We start from the raw sequence: 21,828 nt of genomic DNA, 5'->3' as shown, positions 1-21,828 counted from the left end.
GGTTGGGAGACATGCTTAAAGCAAAGGCCATTCAGTGGAAAGAATGATGGCTTGAAGTGAAGTTTAAATCATGACAAATTGAAACATTGCTCAAGTCTCCTCACTACCCCCCACCCAAGAGCTTTTTACACTGCACTGCCCCCTGCTGGTTCAAAATATTCATGTCTGCGTTTCTGTGAATTCGAGGTTCTAAAACAAACTTGTACAAGGCAGTTTATTGGCTTCTTTCAGTGTGGGAAATATTAAAATGCACTTCAACCATGAATGCATTTACATGTGTAACCACAACAGCAATAAACCAAACTTGTCGTATATATTTTCCTATCTGCAATCTGTAGCAGCAGGAGATAAAAAAAAGGGTGTTACTGTTGCGTTTTATGACAAACTAAAGCCGCGAAGAAAATAATGAGCACACAATTTGTTGCGTCAACATTTTATTTCCATAAGTGCCTGTAACAGAGTCAGAGACATATTGCAGTCCTGATGTTGCATTTGGTCCAGAAACGTTTTACTTAAAGGCGTCTGCAGATGATGAAAAATAACAAAGCACATGAAAATATGAGCTGATGAATGGGGAGTGACCAACTTAATAAATAACGACAAATGTGAAGACATGGTGATGAAATGCTGCAGTGAATTAAAAAAAGCAACAACAAAAAAACAACATATGAGTGACACATAAAAAGGATGGACTCGCAAACATATACATATATCAACGTTGAACAGTCAATTTTAATATAGTTACTTGTTCTCTTAACACATTCTCAAATATGGAAAATCTTTTCATTTACTAGGAAACAAAAGACTTTATTTTAAACACAATATTTACACATAAACTAGAGGGTGGAAATGGGATATCCTGAGGGAAGAAGTTTTGTTTTATGTTGAACGGTATCACTCTAATACAAAGTGTCTTAATGTTTCGAAGCTCTGTGCTGCATCTATAATTACTGCTGAAGAAGACTATTAAACAACAAATCAAGGCTAATGTAAAGAAACAAAACACAACAAAATTACTATTTGGCTTGTGAAAAAGGCAATTCTGGTAAATGCTGTCAGGACAAATAAACATAGCAGCTCATTTTGCTCTAGTTTGTTCTAAATTAGAATTATTAACTTGGCACAACAGGTCAAAGTACCAAAACTTTAGCAGGAGAAGATTGTGATTTACAGTAGTAACCTTTTTCTTTTTATCTTTAACATGCAAAAAAAAAAAAAACTAAATTTTTTTAATTTTATTTAATTTTATAAAATTCAACTAGGCTAAAATAAGGAATGTTTCTAATAAAAATAAATGCTTTTTGGTTTGTCATTAAAAGTTAAAAAGACCCAACAAGCTGAGGATGTTTGTGGTTATTTTCAGTTTTTGTGAAGTCCTTATTGGAGACAAGAAAATCCTTATTGGATACCTTTCACTTTCATTGTGAGATTAAATAGGTGTTTCAGCGTAAATATTACAGGACCAAAGTAAAGTTTCTGTTCTGCTTCTCCAGTCCAATAAATTTTTACAAGCTCTTTGGAAACGCATAGTGACAATACAATCTGATAGATGTCAACATGACCGAGAGCTGGAGTGGATTAGATTTGTGCAATTTTACTTCAAGTGCTTCTTTTTAACTCCTTTCTGCTTCAAAGCATCTGTCTTGTGGTTACAATTGGAAAAGCATTAGCTCGGCTTAAGATGTTAGGCACTAGCTATTGTTAGCTTAGCTTAGCTTAGTTTAGCATTAAAAAAATGACAAGGGAAAACCCTAAACTTTAGGTTTGAATGTGATGCAATGGTGTGCAGACAACGCTGTGAAAGTGGTATTCATCTTTCGGTTTCTAGACAGAAAGTGATATTATCTTTAGGCTGAATACTTGAGATAGGACATAGAACATAATGTTCTAGAATTGCGCTGGCAGCATGTTGGAGTAGCTCTGTTATTTAATTTCTCTAATTTGGGATCAATAAAGTATTTTGAATTGAATAATTGAGGTTAGATTTTCAAAAATAAAGCAAAAATAATGTACCTTATACTCCAAAGCTACATTATGTGCTACACCTTGCTAGTTTTACGGTTTAAGTGTCTTTATTTTTCAGAACCTCTTTAATTCTTTTTGGTAAATAATCACTAAGGCGTTCGACACATTCCTGAGATTTTGATTTGTCAGCTGCACATCCATAATCCATGATGCCAATGTTACACCACATCACTAAGGTGTTCTACTGGACTAAGAGCTTGTGACTGTGGATACGGTTAGAGTACACTGATCTCAATGTCATGTTCAAACCTGTGTGAAAAGGTTTGTAGCTTCGTGATATGGTGCACTGTCCTTCTGGAAGTAGCCGTCAGAAAATGGGTACACTGTGCATATAAATAGGTGGAAATTTATTGGTTGGCACCAACATTTTGGTAGTAGGGGCACTTAAAGGATGACCAACTGGCAGTCTGTGTCTCAAAGTGTGCCAAGAAAATATCCTTCACCACCACCTGCCAGAACCATTAAAATAAGGCGGCTTGATTATGTGCCTTAATGTTGTTTAACCCCAATATGACCCGGTGGATGTTTCAGGTGAAATAGCAAGTTTTTCTGATTTCTTGCAGCTCAGTTTTGTTGTCAATTCTTCGCTGACAACAGGCTGCTGTGGGTTGTTTGAGTTACAGTTGCTTTTCTATGAACTGTAACCTGCCTCTTTTTTTTTTGCCAGCACAGCATCTTCTCCCTGAATAGTTTCTTGTTTTTAGACCATTCTCTGTAAACTACAGAGACGGCTATGCTAATTTGCTTTTTATGTACCTGGAAAAAGTGGCCATTAATTGTATGTTTCACTTATAAATCATATTTTTTTTCCATCAAGTATCCTGATTATCCAAAACGTAGTTAAAAAAAAAACAATTAAATATGTACCTATCAGCATGATTAATGTTTGCCTATATGATGTTTAATACAATAGTTGAGCACATCAAAAGTACTTTTTTTGCAAACACTTTGCATGTTCATGTCGTGTCTGTGCCCTTTGACAGTGAGGAATGAGACAATGGAAATAAATAGACATGGCATTAGCCCTCTGAATGTAAGAAATCACTTCCTTCTTTGCCAATACGTCTTCAGTGTTTTCATGCCTGAGAATTTGTCCACAGCTGTTCTGAGAGAAGTCGGTGAAAAATTGCGTCAAAAGTGTGTTTCATTTAAACTGCTGTAGGAAAACTTAACACCAACATAAATGAAGTCCACCTCCTATGTCCAAAATCAAAGTGTTTCAAACCCAGTACTGGTTCTTTTTCAAGGCCGGGTTCGTTGTCCGACAGTGCTGAAGCAACTCTGGATCTGTCCCTTTAGAGTCCACATTGGACATAGGAATGTTGTTGGCTGGGTCTGTTTTGCGAAAAGTTTCTGTTGTGGCCACCTCTCCGTTTTTGGGCTTTGAGGCTACTGTCTGGACGTTGTGTTTTCCTGTCTTGTTTTTACGGATTAGATAGTAGGCCAAGACTGCTGCCAGTAGTAAGAGAAGGAGGACAACTAGAATGGGAATGAAGACGGACCAAAAATTCCCACGACGGGAAACATGTGGTTTCCCGTGGGTACCAGAGCCAGGGGATGATGGGGTGACACTATCTCCTGGGGTCTTTAGCAGAGTGGCAGGATAAACTGCAGAGGTGTTGTAAGGGCTTGTCTGGAATGAAAGGACACATTCTGCTGGAGGGACTCCATGGGCTTTCAGCAGGAACCGAGCTTCATCCTGATTACCCTTCGCTTTTGATCTTGAGGCAGTATCTAATATTTCCATTGCCACGCGACCTTCATCCAGGTCTTTCTGGGTAAATGTCTGTATTGGCTGGCCAGCATCAGGATCCTTAAACGCCACAATACGAGCTCCTCTTGGCTCCTGGATGACTGTGAATGTGGGTGAGGCTCTTGTCTTGTTGGCTAGTGGAGATGCATCCAAAAGCTTTCTGTCCAACTGGACAAGTGAGCCTTGAGGTAACAAAGGATTTTGAGCAATTTTAGCCAGAGGCTGCACAGTGATGTTAAGGATGGAGGAGACATTGGCAGCTCGGCTACGGGCTGTAAATGAAACACTGTCTCGGGGTGAAGTGGACTTGACAAAACGGACACTGACTCTTCCTTCTTTGATCTGCTTCTGGGTGAAGGCAGATGTAGGCTGCCTGTCTACCATGACAGCTGCATATTTTGGAGTACTGGTGATTTTATAAAGGATCTCCTCCTCAACAGGACCACCTGTAGAGGCCCTCAACATCTCCTCAGTCACAAGAATCTGGTCGTCTCCCTGTCGTACCTTGATCTCTGGGACTAGTTCGAGAAGCAGGGTGCGAGCTAAGATTCCTATGTGGAGTGTGTGTGGCCCCGTTTCATGCTCGCCATCTGATATGGTGAATTCCACAAATCCGCCTTTAAGGGTGCCATCGCTCTGAAAGGCTACCTCTACGCGATTGATCATTTCTTGAGTGAACTTAGAGATGGGTTCTGATGTAACAGAGTTAAAGAGATAGCCATTACGAGGGGCTTTGGTCACCTTGAAGAGCACCTCATCTGGTGGATTGTCTTCATCTTGGGTGTTGAGATGCTTCTGGGTTAGTGAGGTCTTGGAGCCTTGGAGAACTTCCAGAAGCATATCTGTAGTGACTAATTCAGGGGGGTTGGAACCACGTCGTTTGACTGAAATATGAAAGATCTCATCCAGGATTACGGACTCAGAAGGGGAGGCCCTATCACCATTTCTTAACTTCAGATAGGCCTTGAAAGCAAGGCTGTCAAAAGCAGCCCCCGAGTCATCGTGAAGATACTTCAACTTTCCCTGAGACACGTCTGATTGTGTGAAGAGCGGGTTGTCACGGGGTAGATCTTCACCCAACAGGGTGATACGACCATGATCAGGGAAGCGCTTTATTTCAAAAACAACATCTGCGTCAGTTTTCTTTTCTTCAGGTAGACTTGCCAGAAGGTTGGACGCATCAAGAATGGAATTGTCAATTGCTTTCCTCTGGCCCTGCACAATTTCAAGCCCTGAAGGGGAAAAAAACACAAGTAAAAATCTCAAAGGCCACAAATATCATTTGTTAAAGATCCTCAACATTGGGGTCAGACCGTCTCCTGTTGATGTCTAACTGTGCAGCACTTTACACTCTCGTCAGAATGTTTGGAGAGACAGATGGAGCTTGTTATAGTGGCAGCAGCAAAAGCAGGATTGGTCAATCCTCTTTCTGACTTTGGACTGTTCAGTTACAGTTAAAACAAGGAAATCTTTCTAAAATAAAGAATGAGCTACGGCCTCCAAATATAAAAGATCATGTAGACAAGGACACTAATTCGATTATAACTAGATTTGGCAGTCTTTGAGAAGGATTGCCCAAAAAAGCAAAAACAAAAAACAGGGCATTTGAGAATAGTTTCAAGCATAATCGATCAACTCTAATTTCAATCATGTTTAAACTATAATATATCAAGTTTTTTTTTCATCCATACATCCATTTTCTTACACCCTTGTCCCTAATGGGATTAGAAGGGGTGCTGGTGCCTAACTCCAGCGAAACAGTTCAGGTAAGAGACCTGTCCAGGGGTACAGCCTGGACAGGTTGCCAGTCCATCGCAGATCAAGTTTTTTTTTGTAGAAGTTAAATGTTTATGTTACTACTACTGAAAACAACCCTTTTTTTCCTCAGTGAATACTTTACCTTTGTTCCTCCACATCTGAGAAGAAATGTTGCTATGAGCAGCATAGTAGGAGACTGTGATGGGCAGCGAGTGGCGGACGTCTGGAGAAGCCTGGGATGATGCAGTGAACTCCATGGAGTCTCTCACCACCCAGAAAGGCTCGGTGGGCAGCTGGTGCTCATAGTAGACTGCTCCAGACTCCAACTGGGCATCAAGAGGAAAAACAGAACAGCTAGTGTTGAGTTACATGTATTAATAGTCAACACTCTTTTATATTGAAGGTTTTGTTAGCTCTAGTTTCCTGTATTTTATAGTGAATTGACAGGAAAGTGGGTAATAAGAGAAAGGAAAGGTGAAGACATGCAGCAAAGGTCACCAGGCCGGGGAATCGAACCTGTGATGGCTGCGTTGAGGACTACGGTCTCCATATATAGAATGTGCTTAACCCCTTTGCCACCACAGTACCTCATCAACACTTTTTTCATCCTTTTATTTATTTTGTATTATGTGTTGCTGCCTAAAAGACAGACTGCTCCCTTTTGCATATTTTGAGGTATTGATAGCATTTTCTGCAGCATCACAGCACAGAAAGCTATTTGGTTGTGAAATTTGAACTTTTCTGTAATCAAACCTAATTGAAAACAATCGACTGAGGTAAAACTGAAATAGGCAGTCGGTTCTCATGTAAAATCAAATCTGCAAAGGCAGAGAACCTGATACCATCATCACAATGTCAAGTTAAATCATGCCCCCTGCTGGCCAAGATGAAGAACCTACTTTGTCCACATACTGAAAGCTTTGGCACTTCATAATCAACACGGTGCAGTGAGTTAATACATATCCAAAAGACAAACCTTCATTAAAGCAAAAGATATTCATCAATTAACTGCAGGATGAAACAGGATTACTTGTATTCTTAAAATGATAAAAAACACACATAATGTTTTGTCGCTACCAGCCATTCACAGATGCATAATTTCAAAGGAGATGGATTATGAGGATTTTAATAAGGAGGGGCTAGAAATGTTGTTTGGGAGAGGATATTTTTGATCATCTCAACTAACAAAAGTTTGCACATTATTTGAATTAGAAGTAGCAGTTTGCTGCACCTGCATTTTACGCATCACTGTAGTATTATATTTTATAGCACTGGGAAATTCACAAAACCTGACAAAAAATAAAAAATAAATAATATATATATATATATATATATATATATATATATATATATATATATATATATATATATATATTCTGACCTCAGAAAAGGCCTTTCATGGTTACATTGAACTGAAATGTATAATTCTGCAGACTGCAGACTCTTGATAATATAAAAATTGCATTTTTATTAGCTGCTATTGCATTAAACAGTTAGTCACACAGACATTGTTCTCTTCCTGCTAGTTAAAATTTTTAAGTAGTCAAGTGAAGACAACTTTTTCTCTTCCTCTGCTAAGAATATTTCAGTCCAGATCTTGTATGAAATCTCTCTTTAAACCCTGGAAAAATGTGTGGAATAATAATTCTTCTTTGGCGTTGGTAATGATAATATGTTACAAAAACGTCTGACAAAATCCTGCTAAGTGCTGAGTCAGTGCTAAGTGAAACTTTTAGATATATCAGTTGAATTACTAGTATATCTTTAAGTAGTTTTAAAATTGCTCCAGATAGTGATCACCTGTTACTGACACTTAATCCTTCCCTGTAATCGTTTGGCTGGGTGCCTATTACAGATACAATTGCTTAAAAAGCCTTTCATTTGAATAAAATACACACTCCTGTTCTGTTGGTTTGGATGATATACTATTTATACTGTTTAAATGTTAAGGTTCAAGATGAATGTTTGGATTGGCTTAACCCTCCTGCAGTCTTAGGAGGAGTGCAGCAGATCCCTCAGTTGGACACAGTGGGGTGCTGTCAGCCCGTCAGTTCCCGAAACTTCACACAAAAACCTTATAAAAGAGTGTTTATATTAGGGCCATTGAATGTAGAAAAAATTACTAAATTAATGCCAAAAAACTCAGAAATTTGGGGAATAAACTGAGATTTTATAGAATAAACAATACATTTCTGAGCTCTGAGGAAAAAATTCTGAAATTTTGATATTTATCTCAGAATTTTTTTTGGAATTTTTGTGAATCAAAAATGTTCAACTTTTGAAACTCAGAAAATTAAAAGTTCTTTTTTCCAAGATAAATTCTAAGGTTTATCTCAAAATTGTTAATTTTTCAAGTTCAGAAATGTCCATGTGTTTTTCATGATTTCTGAGATCAGTCTAAAATTTCTGAGTTTCTTGGCATAAATTTACTCCTTTTTTTCTATCTACAATGGCCTTCTTTAATTCTTCTTTAATCTCTTTTAAGAAACAATCTAAACATCACTCAAAGTTACCTGTGACTGTGAGAACAAGCTAGTTTCTACAAACTGGTTCCGCTCATTGGCCAGGATAAGCCTTCCCAAACGAGGTGCGCGGACGAGCAGGAAGCTCGCTTCATTCCCGTCCTCGCTGGTTCCAACTTTGAGGTTAGTGGTCTTGATGACCTGTCGTGTTCCTGAAAAGACAAAGAAAACGTCTCTGTGTGGAAAATAGTCTCTTGTGCACCACAGCATTTGTTTAAAAAAATGCATAACTATTTAAGAGGTTACTCTAAAAGTAGAACCTCGCTAAGTAAATGATGCTGATAATAGCTAAAAGCAGTTCCTTGAAACTTGAATCTGTCCTAATGAGTATTTTGGAAAATTTAGAGCAAATTAAAGTGCATGACGCTGCAATTACCACTTATGTCCATTAAGTGGTGCTGTTTGACGAGATTTATTCCCAACACATGCAGCGTCTGATGTCAGTGTCTGGCAGGACAGTGTTTCTAAAAATGTTTATTTATAGCTCTTTTCAGAACTTTTCACATCATATCATGTTTTAGTCACAACATTAAATATCGAGAAGCACAACATTGGTAAAAGCAAGAACGCAGAGTAGCAGATATCATATAAAAGTCTGAAAACAATAAACTCAATGTTTACATCCATACTGGTGTTTGTGTAACTTTAAAGCTGCACAGCTTTTTATTGTCTCTAATTGTGAATAGTCTTCCCTTTAATGCTTAAAGAGACATTAACTTTTTGTACTTTTTTTTAAATTAAGCAGTTATGGGACACATTCCTCTGGACTGGTGTCTTTTTTTCTTTCTTCTTTTTTAAGAAAGCCGTGAGAAGTAGAATATAAGGTTTGCCCCTCCACTCTACTCCGTCGTAGTCTAACACACCAATTCTCAGTAAAACACTTAATGTATTATGTGAGAAAATGTGAAAAAATGCAGGGGATGCGGATAGTTTTGCAAAGCACCTTGAAAGGAGCTTTACAACTTCACTGACAGGCACCTCTCTGGCCACCCCACCAAATTATCACGCTCACTAACCGAGGTAGCGTTCATTCATTCAGCAAATCGCTCCTACTCATCCTCCTCTTCCTCCTCTTCCTCCTACTTCCCTTTCATTCAGCCGTCACCCAAAATGTTCTGAATCCCTGGCTTTGTGTCACGACCGCCTGCTCAGTCACGAAACCAAACGTTCGTCACCTCGTCGCTGAAATCTGGAAGCCTCCTGCCGTCCTTACCTGGGAAAACCACGAGTTCCTCCCCCGTTTCCAAGGTGATGGTGTGAGGCCTGGCCTTGATGACAAATCGATAGAGAGGAGACGTGTGCTCTCCATCTGTCACCGTGAAGCTGAACTCACCGGATTCTTCGCCTGCAGGAGGAGAGAGAAGTTTGGCTTTTATCCCTCTCTCTTTTAAACGTTACATTTGCTACGTCATAAAAGCAGGATGTAACTAAAAGTTTGCTAAAGCTCGGTAACCTTGACGAGCAAAAACATTTATATATATCACAGTAAAGCGTGGAAAAGTGATGATCAAGGGTTCACAGTGTAGCTTCAGTGTCTGCTAAAAGGTGCATCGATCTGTCCCAGGGACTTTGCGAGAGGCGCAGGTCTGCATGCATTCAAGCAAATTAAAGATAGAATTGGGAGCACATGAAGTTCATTTAATAAAGAAAACTAGCCCCTAACCCTCGTGGGTAAAGATGATCTCCCCTCTGTTTATGTGAGCCTGGGAGAAATTCTGAATGCTCTCCCCCGGCTCCTGTTTTAATGCCATCACCCCGTTGGTTGGCATGTCTATGTGGTAAACCAGCTCCTCTGCGGGGGTATCGGCATCCTCTGTGCTCAGCACACTGGCGGTGATGGCGACTTGCTCTCCGGGAAGAACCTGGGAAATATCAAAGACAAGCGGAGTCACGCAGAGATGAATGAGACACAGCAGACGATTACTCAGGAGATCTGTGTACCTAGGCAGAAAGGTGACAGACAGGAGACGGTGAGGCTGCAAATCAGACCGTCAAACTAATATTAATGTAAAAGTCTGATTTAAAAACCTGGTCCATGTTACGTGGTGGGATGTTACCGAGACCCCTAGCAAAGTCACAACATTACGTCTTTATTCCCGAAATATGACTATTCTCATATTATTCTGACTGCATTCTGGTAATATTACGATTTTACTCTTGACTTTACTTTCAAAATATTATTACTTTATTCTCACATTGTTTCAACTTTATTCTCATAACTTCATTTTTGTAATTTTATGACGGTTTTTAAATTTTTTTTGTTTTCTTACGGTAGCCTTAATACTGCGTTGTACTTTTGCTAGGTGTAACGCAAAAGAAGAAATTCCCTGATGCTCCATAGGAATGTGATCTCTGATCCCGATACAAATAATTAATACTCGTTGGAAGGCTCGTCAGTCACTAAAATCGTGTTTGATGGGGCAAAGTTTTACACAAACCAAACATTGGAAATCAGCCCAGAATCTCTCATTGGTGCATATTTACAAGGGGGAAAAAGCAACAACAACTTTAAATACACAAACAAGAATGCAGCTCAGTCTGTAGCCACCTCTACAGAAACAATTAAAAAGGTTAATTATGTTTCCACTGCAGAGCGCAGACGCTCCTGTTATCAGAAGACAGAGCAGTGTTGCAGGCTGAACGATTCTCCCAGGGTGGAGGGTCTTTAATGGACTTCTAATGGTTGGCTGGCTGAAAGGAGCATTAATTGAAAGAAATGGGCCAGATCCCACGAAAGACATTCTTAAATACCCGGGATCAGTTGGGAGAGAGAGCTGAGGTTGCCCCGCAATAAGAGTTTTCTATCGATCTATGGAGTGTCCTCTTCTGCCTTCAGACTCTGGATAAGGAGTAGGAACCCTCTGGCAAAAAGCAGAGAAGATACCTCAGACTTGGATATCGCTTTATCAGTGCTGCTCACTGAGACTCAGCTGTACAACACCAATAAACAATTGTAACGAGTCGTCCAATATGTTCATTTATCTCTTTTTAATGAGTGGATGCGCTGTAGTGAACCTTTTAACGTTTAGAAACAGAAAATTACACAGAGACCGGGTTGGGTTGAACAAAAGAAAGTCAAGACCATGTATTTATACAAAGTCATATTTAGAAAATTAAAATACATGCTCTGATTATGTTGGTTTGTCAGATTAAGAGTTGAAGATAAAAACTTTTAAGCAGGGATTAAAAAGACTTAATTAAACCCACATTTCTGTTTTTTTGGGGGAGTCTAATATAGTTTTCTAATCTTCCCATCAATCAGATAATTTTTTTCATGAGCTGGAAGAGGAAATATTATCATAATGTAAATAAAGACTTGAAAACAGTGTGTAATCTATATAATATTGCTCCCTCAGTGAGGCGAGTTGCTGAAATAATAGACTTTTACATAACTTGCTATATAAATGTAACTTTTTTATATATACAGTGATACGTTTTGTAATATAGTTGCAATGTACCCAGGTTTTCACTAAAGTAAATGAAGTAAAATAAGTGAGAATGCTAACATTAGCATTCTTTGGATCTGAGTACTTCAAGGATTAGCTTGTTTTTAAATTCACTTCAGCCATAGTTCATAGTTTCAACCAAGTACAAACTTCACTTTTAAGTTCATTCATAGAAACTGTAAAAACTGAGTTGGCAGTCAAGCTAGTTCCTCTATATTTACTGCTGTTTGAGCTGAAGGCTAATAATAGCATGCTAACTAGCTAGCTAAATGTCTACGATGTGCTCCATCTGCTTTACTATTAGAATTTCTAGAACTTTCTGGTCCAAAAAAGTAACAAAACGTAACAGTGAATTCAAAAGTTTTGCTTTAAGTGTCTTAGTAAACTCTGACCTCAAAATACAATATTGCTAAAACTGTTTATTTTGTCCCCCATTAAATCAATCCCACAGACAACTTTGTAACTTGTTGTACTAAAAGTCTTGTTTCAATGTTTGGATAGATAAGAAAATAAATACATTAGATTGTTATTGACTTTTTACATTGTTGTTAGCTCATATGGCTAACATTACTTAATTTTGACACTGTGAATGATCAAATGCTAATAAATTTCCTTACTTGGCACTTTTATCACAGTGAATACTAAGAGAAGAAGCTAATTAATTCTTTCTAGGATATTGAATGCTTGCTTTCTACGGAAGCATTTAACTGCCAAAGGTAGGAAATAAATTCAGGAGCAGTATCTCATTAAAACGAGAACGTTTCTCATTATAACAAGATAGTTTGTTGGGATTTAGATCTCATTGAAAACAAAATATGTTCTTGTTTAAAAGAGAAAAGTCATAACAGTAAAACAGCCACACCTCGTGGGGTGTTTGAGTGTTGTCTAGAAGAAACAAAGTTAAAAAAAAAAGACTGAGAGAGACTGAAGGACTTTCTTGTTATAACAAAATGCTTCTGTAATGTCAAAGGTTTTACAACAACATGCATTTTTTGCAGAGCCATCTACTAATACACCTTTACTAAAGATGTGCAGAAGTCTGAAAAATATGTTTTTTATGGACTCTAGTAAGATTTAACTAAGTCCTCATCCAGCCTGGTTTGTCCCAGCATTAGTGGGTTTAAGCTCAAAATTTTGCTTTGACTGTATATAAAGCCTAGTTTAGGCAATTAGTATTTTTTGTTGTTGCATATCTACCTTTCCTTAATGGCACATTCTCTTGCATTTCTGATTTTTGAAGATTTTACTTGTGTCCCATAAGACAAAGTCATGGAGTATTAATTGAAAGCTTCCAGGTGCTCTGATCAACTTTCAAAATAAATTTAAACATTAAAAAACATCTTGGTTTATTATACTATAATTATGAGCTTCAGCAAATACAAATCTTACCAAGTACTTTCGGTCAATTTTTTTGTGCAAGTACCTCAGAAACTTTTAAGCAAGCTACAGGAGCTTGTTTTAAGTCAATAATTTCTTAATGTTAAGTACAAGTTCCACTGATAGATTATTTCACGTATTTTAGTATTATCGAGGACTGCTTGGCTTTGTATGACAGCGTTGCTGGGCTACATCTCCATTCTTTCACTTTGTGAGTTTAATCTTTACAGCCCAGACCTGATGTCAAGCCACAGAAATGTTTTCTTTTCCAAGTCCCCTTTATGCCATCTCTGATATAGTATTTCAGACTCAAATGTAACAAATGTGTTGTGAAGTGTATAATTTAGTTGCCTTACAGTCCACTGCGTAAAACATCCTGTTCAGTTTCACACTCCATCAAAGCTCCGTCACGACGACACACTGCATCAACAGTTCAAAGCTGTATTCCATCATCACACACTGAGCTTTTTTCTTTTCTCTTTAACTGCGAGTTTGTGTCTTTGTTCCGCTCTAATGACAACTTTTAAAACCGAGGACGAGTTCAAAGACAAGTGGGCTTTGAGTGGAAGGGAAACCAACTGGCCTGTTGTTCAGTCCAAGAAAGGCTGCAGCTGTACTCGTTAACTTTTTCTGCACTGTTGCAGTGAATTACCACAATGGTCAGAATTACGTTCAACAGCAACATTTAGATTTATAAGGAAGTATTTTTATCTTTGCATTTGGACCATAGAGGCACAGAGATGTTCTTAAGCAAAAGTTCTTCCATCCTCTTTCCACTGACCTGCAAGTTTTACTTAATGTACTTGATAAATAGCTGCCAATAAAATTCGTTATTAGTCCCCCGCCTGCCGTAACACATTAGAGGATATTATTTATTAGGACCAACAAAGATTGATTTCTGAATCTCAGAGGTAGAGGTGAGTCAGCCTGTCTCGTTAGGGACCCCTGACGGAGTTTAAAGATTTCTCAAACACCTACGTCATCCTGGGACCTGACCCACATGGCTACACGTGAGACTGATTTGAAACCGTTTATAAGTGGCATTAAAGACCAGACCGTTGGAATTAATAGCTTTGACCATTCTAATTTGCCTATAACTTTCAAGACAGAGAACAGATTTATGCTGTATGCACCAGGAATTTATTTTTTATTTATATTTTATATTTTTGTCACATTACAACCAGATTTGCTCTCATGTGACCAGTTTACCGTGTTTCCTGTAGAGAACCAAATGGTCTTATTGCTTTCTTTAAACAGTGAGCTTCCTCTTGCCACTCTTCCATTGAGTCTGGACTTTTGGATGTAGTTGACTTATACATTTATGTTTAATTTTTTGGATCGCTAATTGAATAATGCAACTGTTATAGCCTAACACTGCTAACTCTTCTCTAAAACTTCCTCCCTTGCCTCTTTCTGCTGTGTTCCCTGGTCTTCATAGTGCTGTTCTCTCAGTAGCATTCTCTTTCTCTGACATAGTTTACCTCTGTGACCTTCTCAGGACCATGTTATATTTGTACTACTCACTAATTACTTCTGAAAGCAAGTGATTTTTAATGAGGGGCATCAGAGTTAAAGGGGTTTAATATAAATGTATACTACACCTTTTCAGATTGTTGTACGAAAAAATTTAGAAAACTAATTTTGCGTCACCTTCTAATTCACAATTATTTACACACTAGTTTGTCTTAGTCTCTTACTAAACATCTCAATAAAATACACTAAATATGTTTGACAGAATATGAAAAGTTAAGCGGGTGTCATTGCTTTTGCATATTTCCATCAAGCATTGAAGTGCTTGATGGATCCAGTAATCCAGTAATACCATGCCATTGAGAGTCTCTATCTCCTCAGGGTTGTTTTCTTCCTAAGTCTGCATATGCACAGCCTGGTAGTTATTTCTTATTTCTCAGGCCACAAAGACGGCGGGTAAATGGAGACTAACCCAAACAATCTGAGCCAATCTGAGCCTCTTTGTGAGAAAGAGTGGAAGTGGTTCTGTTTGCCTTGCAGCAGAACACCCACCATCTCTTGACGAGGCAGCTGCTCAATGCACTCCTGTACTTTATCCGTCTGCTCACAGAAATCTTCAAGAGAGAGAGAGATGGCTCTTTAAGTAACTCCAGATATGGTGCAGTATGCAGAGATGACTCAGCTGATAATGGCACCCACCTGGCAAGTCTCTCAGCTTTACCAAACAGGAGAAAAATACTTATGTTACCATACCCAGACATTATTCATCCAAGTCTGCTTATGTAGCTGCTGCTGCTCATATGGGTTTAGGAAAAAGCTCCAGGCAATGTGGAATATGTAATACTGATGTGGAGAATTATGTGTTATAATCAGATTCCTAGAAAATCTTGAGCCTTAAAGAGGAAATTAATGCATTTAAAGACTCTTGACCAGGTGGACCGTCTATAGAGCGTCTCTAGCAGATTCATATCTTGTAGCAGAAACATATGGCTTTTCTATACTGATGCTGCAGGAAACAAGATTGAGCAGCTCAAGGCAAGCTAATGTAAGATCACAGTGAAGAATGACTGTGTAAAAAAAATCTTTAATCTGTAAGGCAAACTTAAGATATTTTAGTGGATATGAAGCAAAAAGAGTCTGAGACATTTTTTTCTTTTAAGGTTAAAACCAATATAAAGAACATAAGATACAAACAGGTTCTGATCGAGAGTCAGTTATTATAGCTAGAAACTAGAGATCAAGCCCAAAATCTGGGTGTAGTAATGGACTGTGACCTGAACCTTCAGAGTCACATAAAGACAGTTACAAAGTCAGCGTTGAAGAACATTTCCAGGATCAAAGAACTATGTCCCAGCAAGACCTAGAGAAACTTGTTTATCTTTAGTCACACTGATTACTGCAACAGTCCTCACAGGCCTGCCTAAAATAAATCAATCAGTTCTGATCCAGAACGATGCTGATCGCATTCTCACTAAAACCAGGACGATAGAGCACATCACCCCAGTTCTAAAGTCCTTACACTGACTCCTATTGCTCAGAGAATGGACTTTAAAATATTTCTGTTAATTTATAAATCACTGATTGGCTCAGCACCACAATAGATTAAAGATCTGCTGTTGCTCTTCCCAGGTCTTCTGATTCTAGTCTACTCTGAATAAGAAACACACATGCTGTTGGCAATTAGTGTAATGCAAAAGATTCATCAAACCAAGCCAACTTTCATTTATTACTCAATTTCTGATTCTCATGTTTCCATTGCCATCATCTTTAGGGGTGATTAGATATCAGAATGGACACTTTTGATCGGTATGTGGCTATGGGAGTCAGCTGCAGTACGTAATTTCTTAGGTTGAACCACAAAGGTAAGCTGCAATGCCCTATCAGCGTCAAAAAGCAAGACGTTGTCTCCAGTTTACTGCTCATCCTCTCTTGAGCCATATTCGATAGATGCTATCTACAACCCCCACAAGGTTTTTTGTTTTGTCGATGATCTGACCCAGTCAAACCCTTAAGCTTGCCCATTTTCCCCTTCTAATGCATCAACTTTGTGGAGCAGATGTGTGTCCAATATATCCCACCCACTGACACGATCAAGAGATGATTAGTCTCATCTCCAAGTGGTCGTAATGTCCAGCACTGCTGGCGCTAGTTCAAGTTTGTTTTATTCACTGCCTCTTATGTTTCTGCAGTGCAGTTCCCTACATATTCCACTAGATGGCTACATTCCCACACTTTCTGCCCACACAATCTAGGGCAGGTATTCCAAAAATGGCCCCACAAATTGATGGTTTATATAACAATCAATGCATTTAGCAACTAAAGAGGATAGATTGCAAATTCAATTTGATTGAACACAATGGCTGAGATTTCATATTGAGGCACTAATGAAGTAGCAGCCACAGACAAATGACTTAGTTTGCAGGTGACTCAACAGGACAGTATTGCTTTTCCCCCCTTCTCTTTCTGTCAGAGTCTCTGGGGATATGAAGCTGTAACAACCAAAATCTCGACTGGTTCAGGAGTGTGGCTCGGGTTCTAGGAGTGAGAAAATGATGGTGTCTGCCATGACTACGAAGAAGAGAAGACAGTAGTGATATTTTCATTGTGGTTTCAGGTTAAAATCAGTTGTAGTCTAATGTTTGTGAGCGTGAAAAGTAAAAATATTCAAAATTCATATTAAATTCATAGATGGAAAGACATTTTATTAAGACCAACTGTGCATGAGGAGACCATGTAAGTCATCACATCTGATCATCTGCTGCAGAGGCTGCTCACACACACACACACACACACACACACACACACACACACACACACACACACACACACACACACACACACACACACATATATACAGACGCATATACTTCCTGCTTTAAATCAGCGCAGCGGCAGCTGGGGCCGGCCCCAGCTCTGTGTGGGTTACACGTCTCCGTATGTTATTATGTTACATTCTGCCGCCGCAGCAGAGGAGTCGCAGGGACTGGATGCCGCCCTCCGCTCTGCCAGAAAGCAGCGGTCTCGTCGACCATCTTGGGTTTTCCAAAAATACGGGTTGCCAGGGAGACGGGGGAGCCGCAGGGAGAGCAGGGAGGGCTGAATGACACAGTTAGTTTCCAGTTTTGTGAGCTGATTACTGCCGCCTTCACCCCCCAGTCTCCCCCCCCACACACAAACACCCTCCCTCCTCCTACACCCCGAGTCCTCTAACGGCAGAGTCGACCCGACTGAACCTCAGAAACTTCTACGACTCGACTGACGCAAATCAAAGATTAATTGGGCTTGCTGACCGTTTGGCCACAATAGCAAAAAATGCAATGGATGACAAAATGTACAGAATACTTGAAAATGCAATTAAGTCTAACGAACTTCCACAATGCAATAAAAGCCCATAATAAACATCTACTAAATTCACCTCCTTTTTTCCAAACAAAGAAGTAAAAAAGTTAAATTTTTTTTAAGTTGAGGTTTGATATATATATAAGATTTACTTAGATTGGACTGTGTTCCTTTTTCAGACTTTTTCCCCTTTAAACCTGGCTTGCAAGAAAAAGCTTAAATATGTTGTAGATCAGGATGAATAATTAGAAAAGAGGAACCAATCTGAGAATGGTCAACAATTCCTGTAAAATTCTGTTACTTTTATACAACATTACACCAAATTCTAAAAGTCTTTGGCTAAAAAATGCAATAACAGTATCTTTAACTTTAACCCAACGTTTCCAGCGTTAAGTTGTTTCACCGCCACTGGCACCCTGAGCAGCATTGATTGACAACGCTAAGACGTCTCCTCCTGACTCTGGCTGGTTGGTTTTGGTTGGTAGCGGTGCATTTATTCAGCCAGCAGTAGTGGCTCGTGGAGGAAATCCATCTTTTCACAGATTATGTGTCTCATAACTTGCTGTCACTACATATTTTTTATAAAAATAATACTGTGACTTTAAGGAGAAGATTCTGCCATGAGCTGTAGGACTTTTGCTTTATTCTAGGATTTGTTGGTTTGTTTTTAATATTCACTTAATTCCTTAGGTTTAGGATTTCTTGTAGCTAACTTTAGTACTTTATGTGTTTTTATTCCCCTCTGAGTTGGAGCTGTTCATCAGTAAAGACTTTCTGTTTCTTCGTTACCTCTTTGTTCACAATCTTCAGTACATACATCTCTGTGTACTCCTACGTTTTTATCTCTATTGTTTACTTCTGATTCTGTCTGTGTTCCCCGTCCCAGCAGCTTCCCCCATAGTCTCAGCTGCTTGCTCTCCCAAGCTGTCTCCCATCTTTAACTCACCTGTCTAGCATTCGGTAATCAATTTCAGATCGTCTTGGAGTCTCCGCCAACATGTTTCTATGTATTCCTGTCATGCTGTATTATTTTGGATTCACAGAACCTTCGTTCTTGTAAGTTCTTGAATTTCTTTTTGAAGTAACTCAGTTTATTTTCACCTTTCTGCTTTTAGGCTATTCCCCATTATATATTGTTTAATATCTGGCATTTATCTCCAGTTACAAATAGCAGGGTAGCTAGTTAGCTGAGCTAATAACCCAACTAATGTTGGCATTTGAGCATAAAGAGTACAAAAAGTTGTAATACTACCAGGTGTTCTTAAAAGCTATGTGAATCGATTACTGTTCATTTCCACTTTTTGTGCTGTTTACAGAGTAATGTGAAAAAGCCAATATTATCAGAGTTGCTAGCTCGGCTGGCTATCCTGGTATTTGTAGCTCTGGAGGTTTGTTTGCCAGCTGTACATTCAGACAAACATTACCTGTCATATATTGGCAAAGATTCGAAGGAGGTAATCATGTGAAAATAAGCTGGAGAGCTACAAATAGCAGGCTAGCTAGCTGAGCTAGCTACCTTGCTACTATTGGCTTTTTAGCATTACTCTATAAAGAGCACAAAAAGTGGTAATACTGTACAAAAAGACATTGGTGTAAATTGAGATTTATGATGGGCTGGATGTGAACAGATTAAGTTTAATTAAATTATTCTTAGATAATCAATGTTCAAAAAGTAGACCTTAGATCGTACATTCATTCCAGTGTAACACTTTCACAAAGGCTCCAGTTATCTTGTTGTGGAAAGCCCAAGCTTCTGACGCGCTAAATCAACATTAAAGCTTAAAGTACTAACATGCAGTTATAAACCGACTTCCTTTTCTGCAGCTCAGAACCTCATAAACTCTTATGAGGCCATTCATTTTCTGCTCCTTTATGTGTTTCTCATGGTTTGGGCAACGCATTAAACCAGACAGATTTATCAACAGTCTTACAGTCCAACATGGACAAAGCTGATATCAAGTGTGTATCATAATATAATACGATGGGGAAAACTCTACATCCATGGTAAAACGTGTAATAAGTTAATAGAAAACAGGCTTTGTATTCTCTACGTTATCAAGCAGTTTCCCATCCAGCGTCTCTCCACCTCATTTACCCTAAAGTGTTGCCAACGCACTGTCAAAGAGAGAAGCCTTACCTCCAGGCCGGCGTTGCGTGCCACCATTGGCGGCTCATCGTTCACCGGTATGATAGTGACGGAGATGGTGACAGGGAGGCTGCGGCGCTCAATCTCGTACGACGAGGCAGAGAGTGTAAAACTGTCCTCCGTGGTCTCGCTGCTGTCATGCATGTAGACCACCTGTCCATATTTTACCTGTAGGAGACAAAATCGTATCCAGCTGTCACTTAATTCTGAATCTGAAGCGAGTGTTTGAAATTCTTCGAAAACCTAGAGTCTTTACAGCGTTGAGGCTGATCCAAGTCGTCCCACCGCAGGGGGAAAAAAAGGAAATGTATCAATTTAGAAGCTCTAAGGCAACAGGATTATTTTATTTACACAAGTATAAATATAAGTACTTTTTATGTAATATTTGATTAAGTATCTCTGGCTGCACTCAGCTTTTAAGACTTGATGTTTTTATTTGGAAGTTTGCAATTGGACTGCATTTAAAGATATTCTAGACTTTAGTCTGAAGCGTCATCAAGAGGAACAGAATGACGCTGCCATCAGAATGTGAGCATACTGGGTCAGGCATATCTCCATAAAATATCTCTGAAAAACTAGTTTAATAAAAAAAAGGTTAAATTTATTCTACAGATTGACAAATTTACAAGGTAATGAATAACAACCGTAATCAAATCTTATCCCAATATTCAGATGAGTATAAAGAAAATGAGTCTATGCCGCAAACAGTGCAGTCAAACTGCAGGGCACTATGAGACCCATGTTGATGTGTTTTCCTCATTTTTTACAAAAATAAACTATAGATGATAAATTTATAAAACCTAATGGTTCTTTTCAAAGTTTTTTAAATCGTTGATGCTGTAAATGCTTCAGACGACCTTATTTTACCAATGAGACGGCATCAAATTAGTTGTTTCCCCTCTGACAGATAAAGACACACAGCATCACACATCCTCCACTATACTTAACAGTGAGCTTGAGGTCCCTTTCCTTATGTTCATCCTTTATTTCAAACCCAGCTGGAGTGTTTGTTATGGAAAAGCTCAAATTTAATCTAATTTGACCAAAGCGCACAGGTAGAGTTAAAGTATAAATACAGTTTCAATCCCAGTTAAACAACAGATTCTGTGGAGCATTATCCTTTCTACATTTTGGTTGTTGATGTATGAGGTTGAAGAAAAGTGAGTTGAACTCATGACTTACATTTAGTAAGACTAAAATGCAGCGCTGGTCCATTTGTTCATGCTATTCTTATGGGCTAACAAAGCAAAATGGCATCTAACAACAGTTGGTAGTTATTTTTGTTGGCCTCCATTTAAGCTACGCCCTAAAGAGGGCGTTCCCTCGTATGTGATTTCCTTCAGCCTTAGCTTTGTGCACTACGTGTGTGCATGTACGTATGTACGAGCATGCAAATAGCTAAAAGAGATGGAGGAAAACAGAGAATTACTTATTCTCACCAATTTCTAAAACGGTTTCAATGTGAGATTAATTTGTTTTAGTGGGGTAAAACAAAAGCAGACTCACAAAGTTATAGCTTATATTTAGTCAAACTGTACCTGTATGAAAAATGGGCAAACTCAGCTGACTCTTCACACAATTCTGCTATTTTAGTCTTTTTTTTACAGTCTGGTCTGCATCAAATTAATACGTGCATATCAGTATCCTCTGGTGATTTTTAAAATGTTTTTTCCCTGATAGCTCTGGGAACAGTTGGGACTTTGTGTGAACAAGTACCAATAGCCTGCATCCTTACAGGGCAGGAAGTGCCAAATGAATCCCATATGACTGGCATCTGGACTAACAACCTCCACCGCTATTTCTGACTGTGGCAAAAAAAAGAAAGCTGTTGAACAATGAGTCTGTTTGCAGGGAAAATAAATACCTTGGGGGATGTTAGACACCTGCCAGATATAGATAAAGACTTAAATGTGTTAATAGTTATCATAAGCTGTGTGGTTTATTTTGCCTAACGTTTTGTTGATGAATTTCCAAACAAAGGTAATGTAAAAG

At 38.7% G+C, this 21,828-nt stretch overlaps 1 protein-coding gene across 1 annotated transcript in view; it reads right to left on the bottom strand.

Moving 5' to 3' along the window:
• Nucleotides 1–555: 555 nt before the first annotated feature.
• The window catches only part of cspg4 (chondroitin sulfate proteoglycan 4), an 85,769-nt gene continuing 64,496 nt past the window's right edge, over nt 556–21,828 (bottom strand). The window contains exons 6-11 of the mRNA XM_015038587.1: nt 19,828–20,004; nt 9,722–9,920; nt 9,272–9,403; nt 8,050–8,210; nt 5,679–5,862; nt 556–5,010 (exon numbers count right to left, since the gene is read on the bottom strand). Of these exons, the coding sequence (XP_014894073.1) occupies nt 3,245–5,010; nt 5,679–5,862; nt 8,050–8,210; nt 9,272–9,403; nt 9,722–9,920; nt 19,828–20,004 (2,619 nt within the window). The 3' untranslated portion in view covers nt 556–3,244. The remainder of the gene's footprint in view (nt 5,011–5,678; nt 5,863–8,049; nt 8,211–9,271; nt 9,404–9,721; nt 9,921–19,827; nt 20,005–21,828) is intronic.

Source organism: Poecilia latipinna, unplaced genomic scaffold (genome assembly GCF_001443285.1).
Source record: "Poecilia latipinna isolate Pla-1442-1.1 unplaced genomic scaffold, P_latipinna-1.0 Scaffold447, whole genome shotgun sequence".
Taxonomy (NCBI): Eukaryota; Metazoa; Chordata; class Actinopteri; order Cyprinodontiformes; family Poeciliidae; genus Poecilia; species Poecilia latipinna.
The sequence above is the reverse complement of the archived record's forward strand: the minus strand, read 5'-3'. Positions and strand labels throughout refer to the sequence as shown.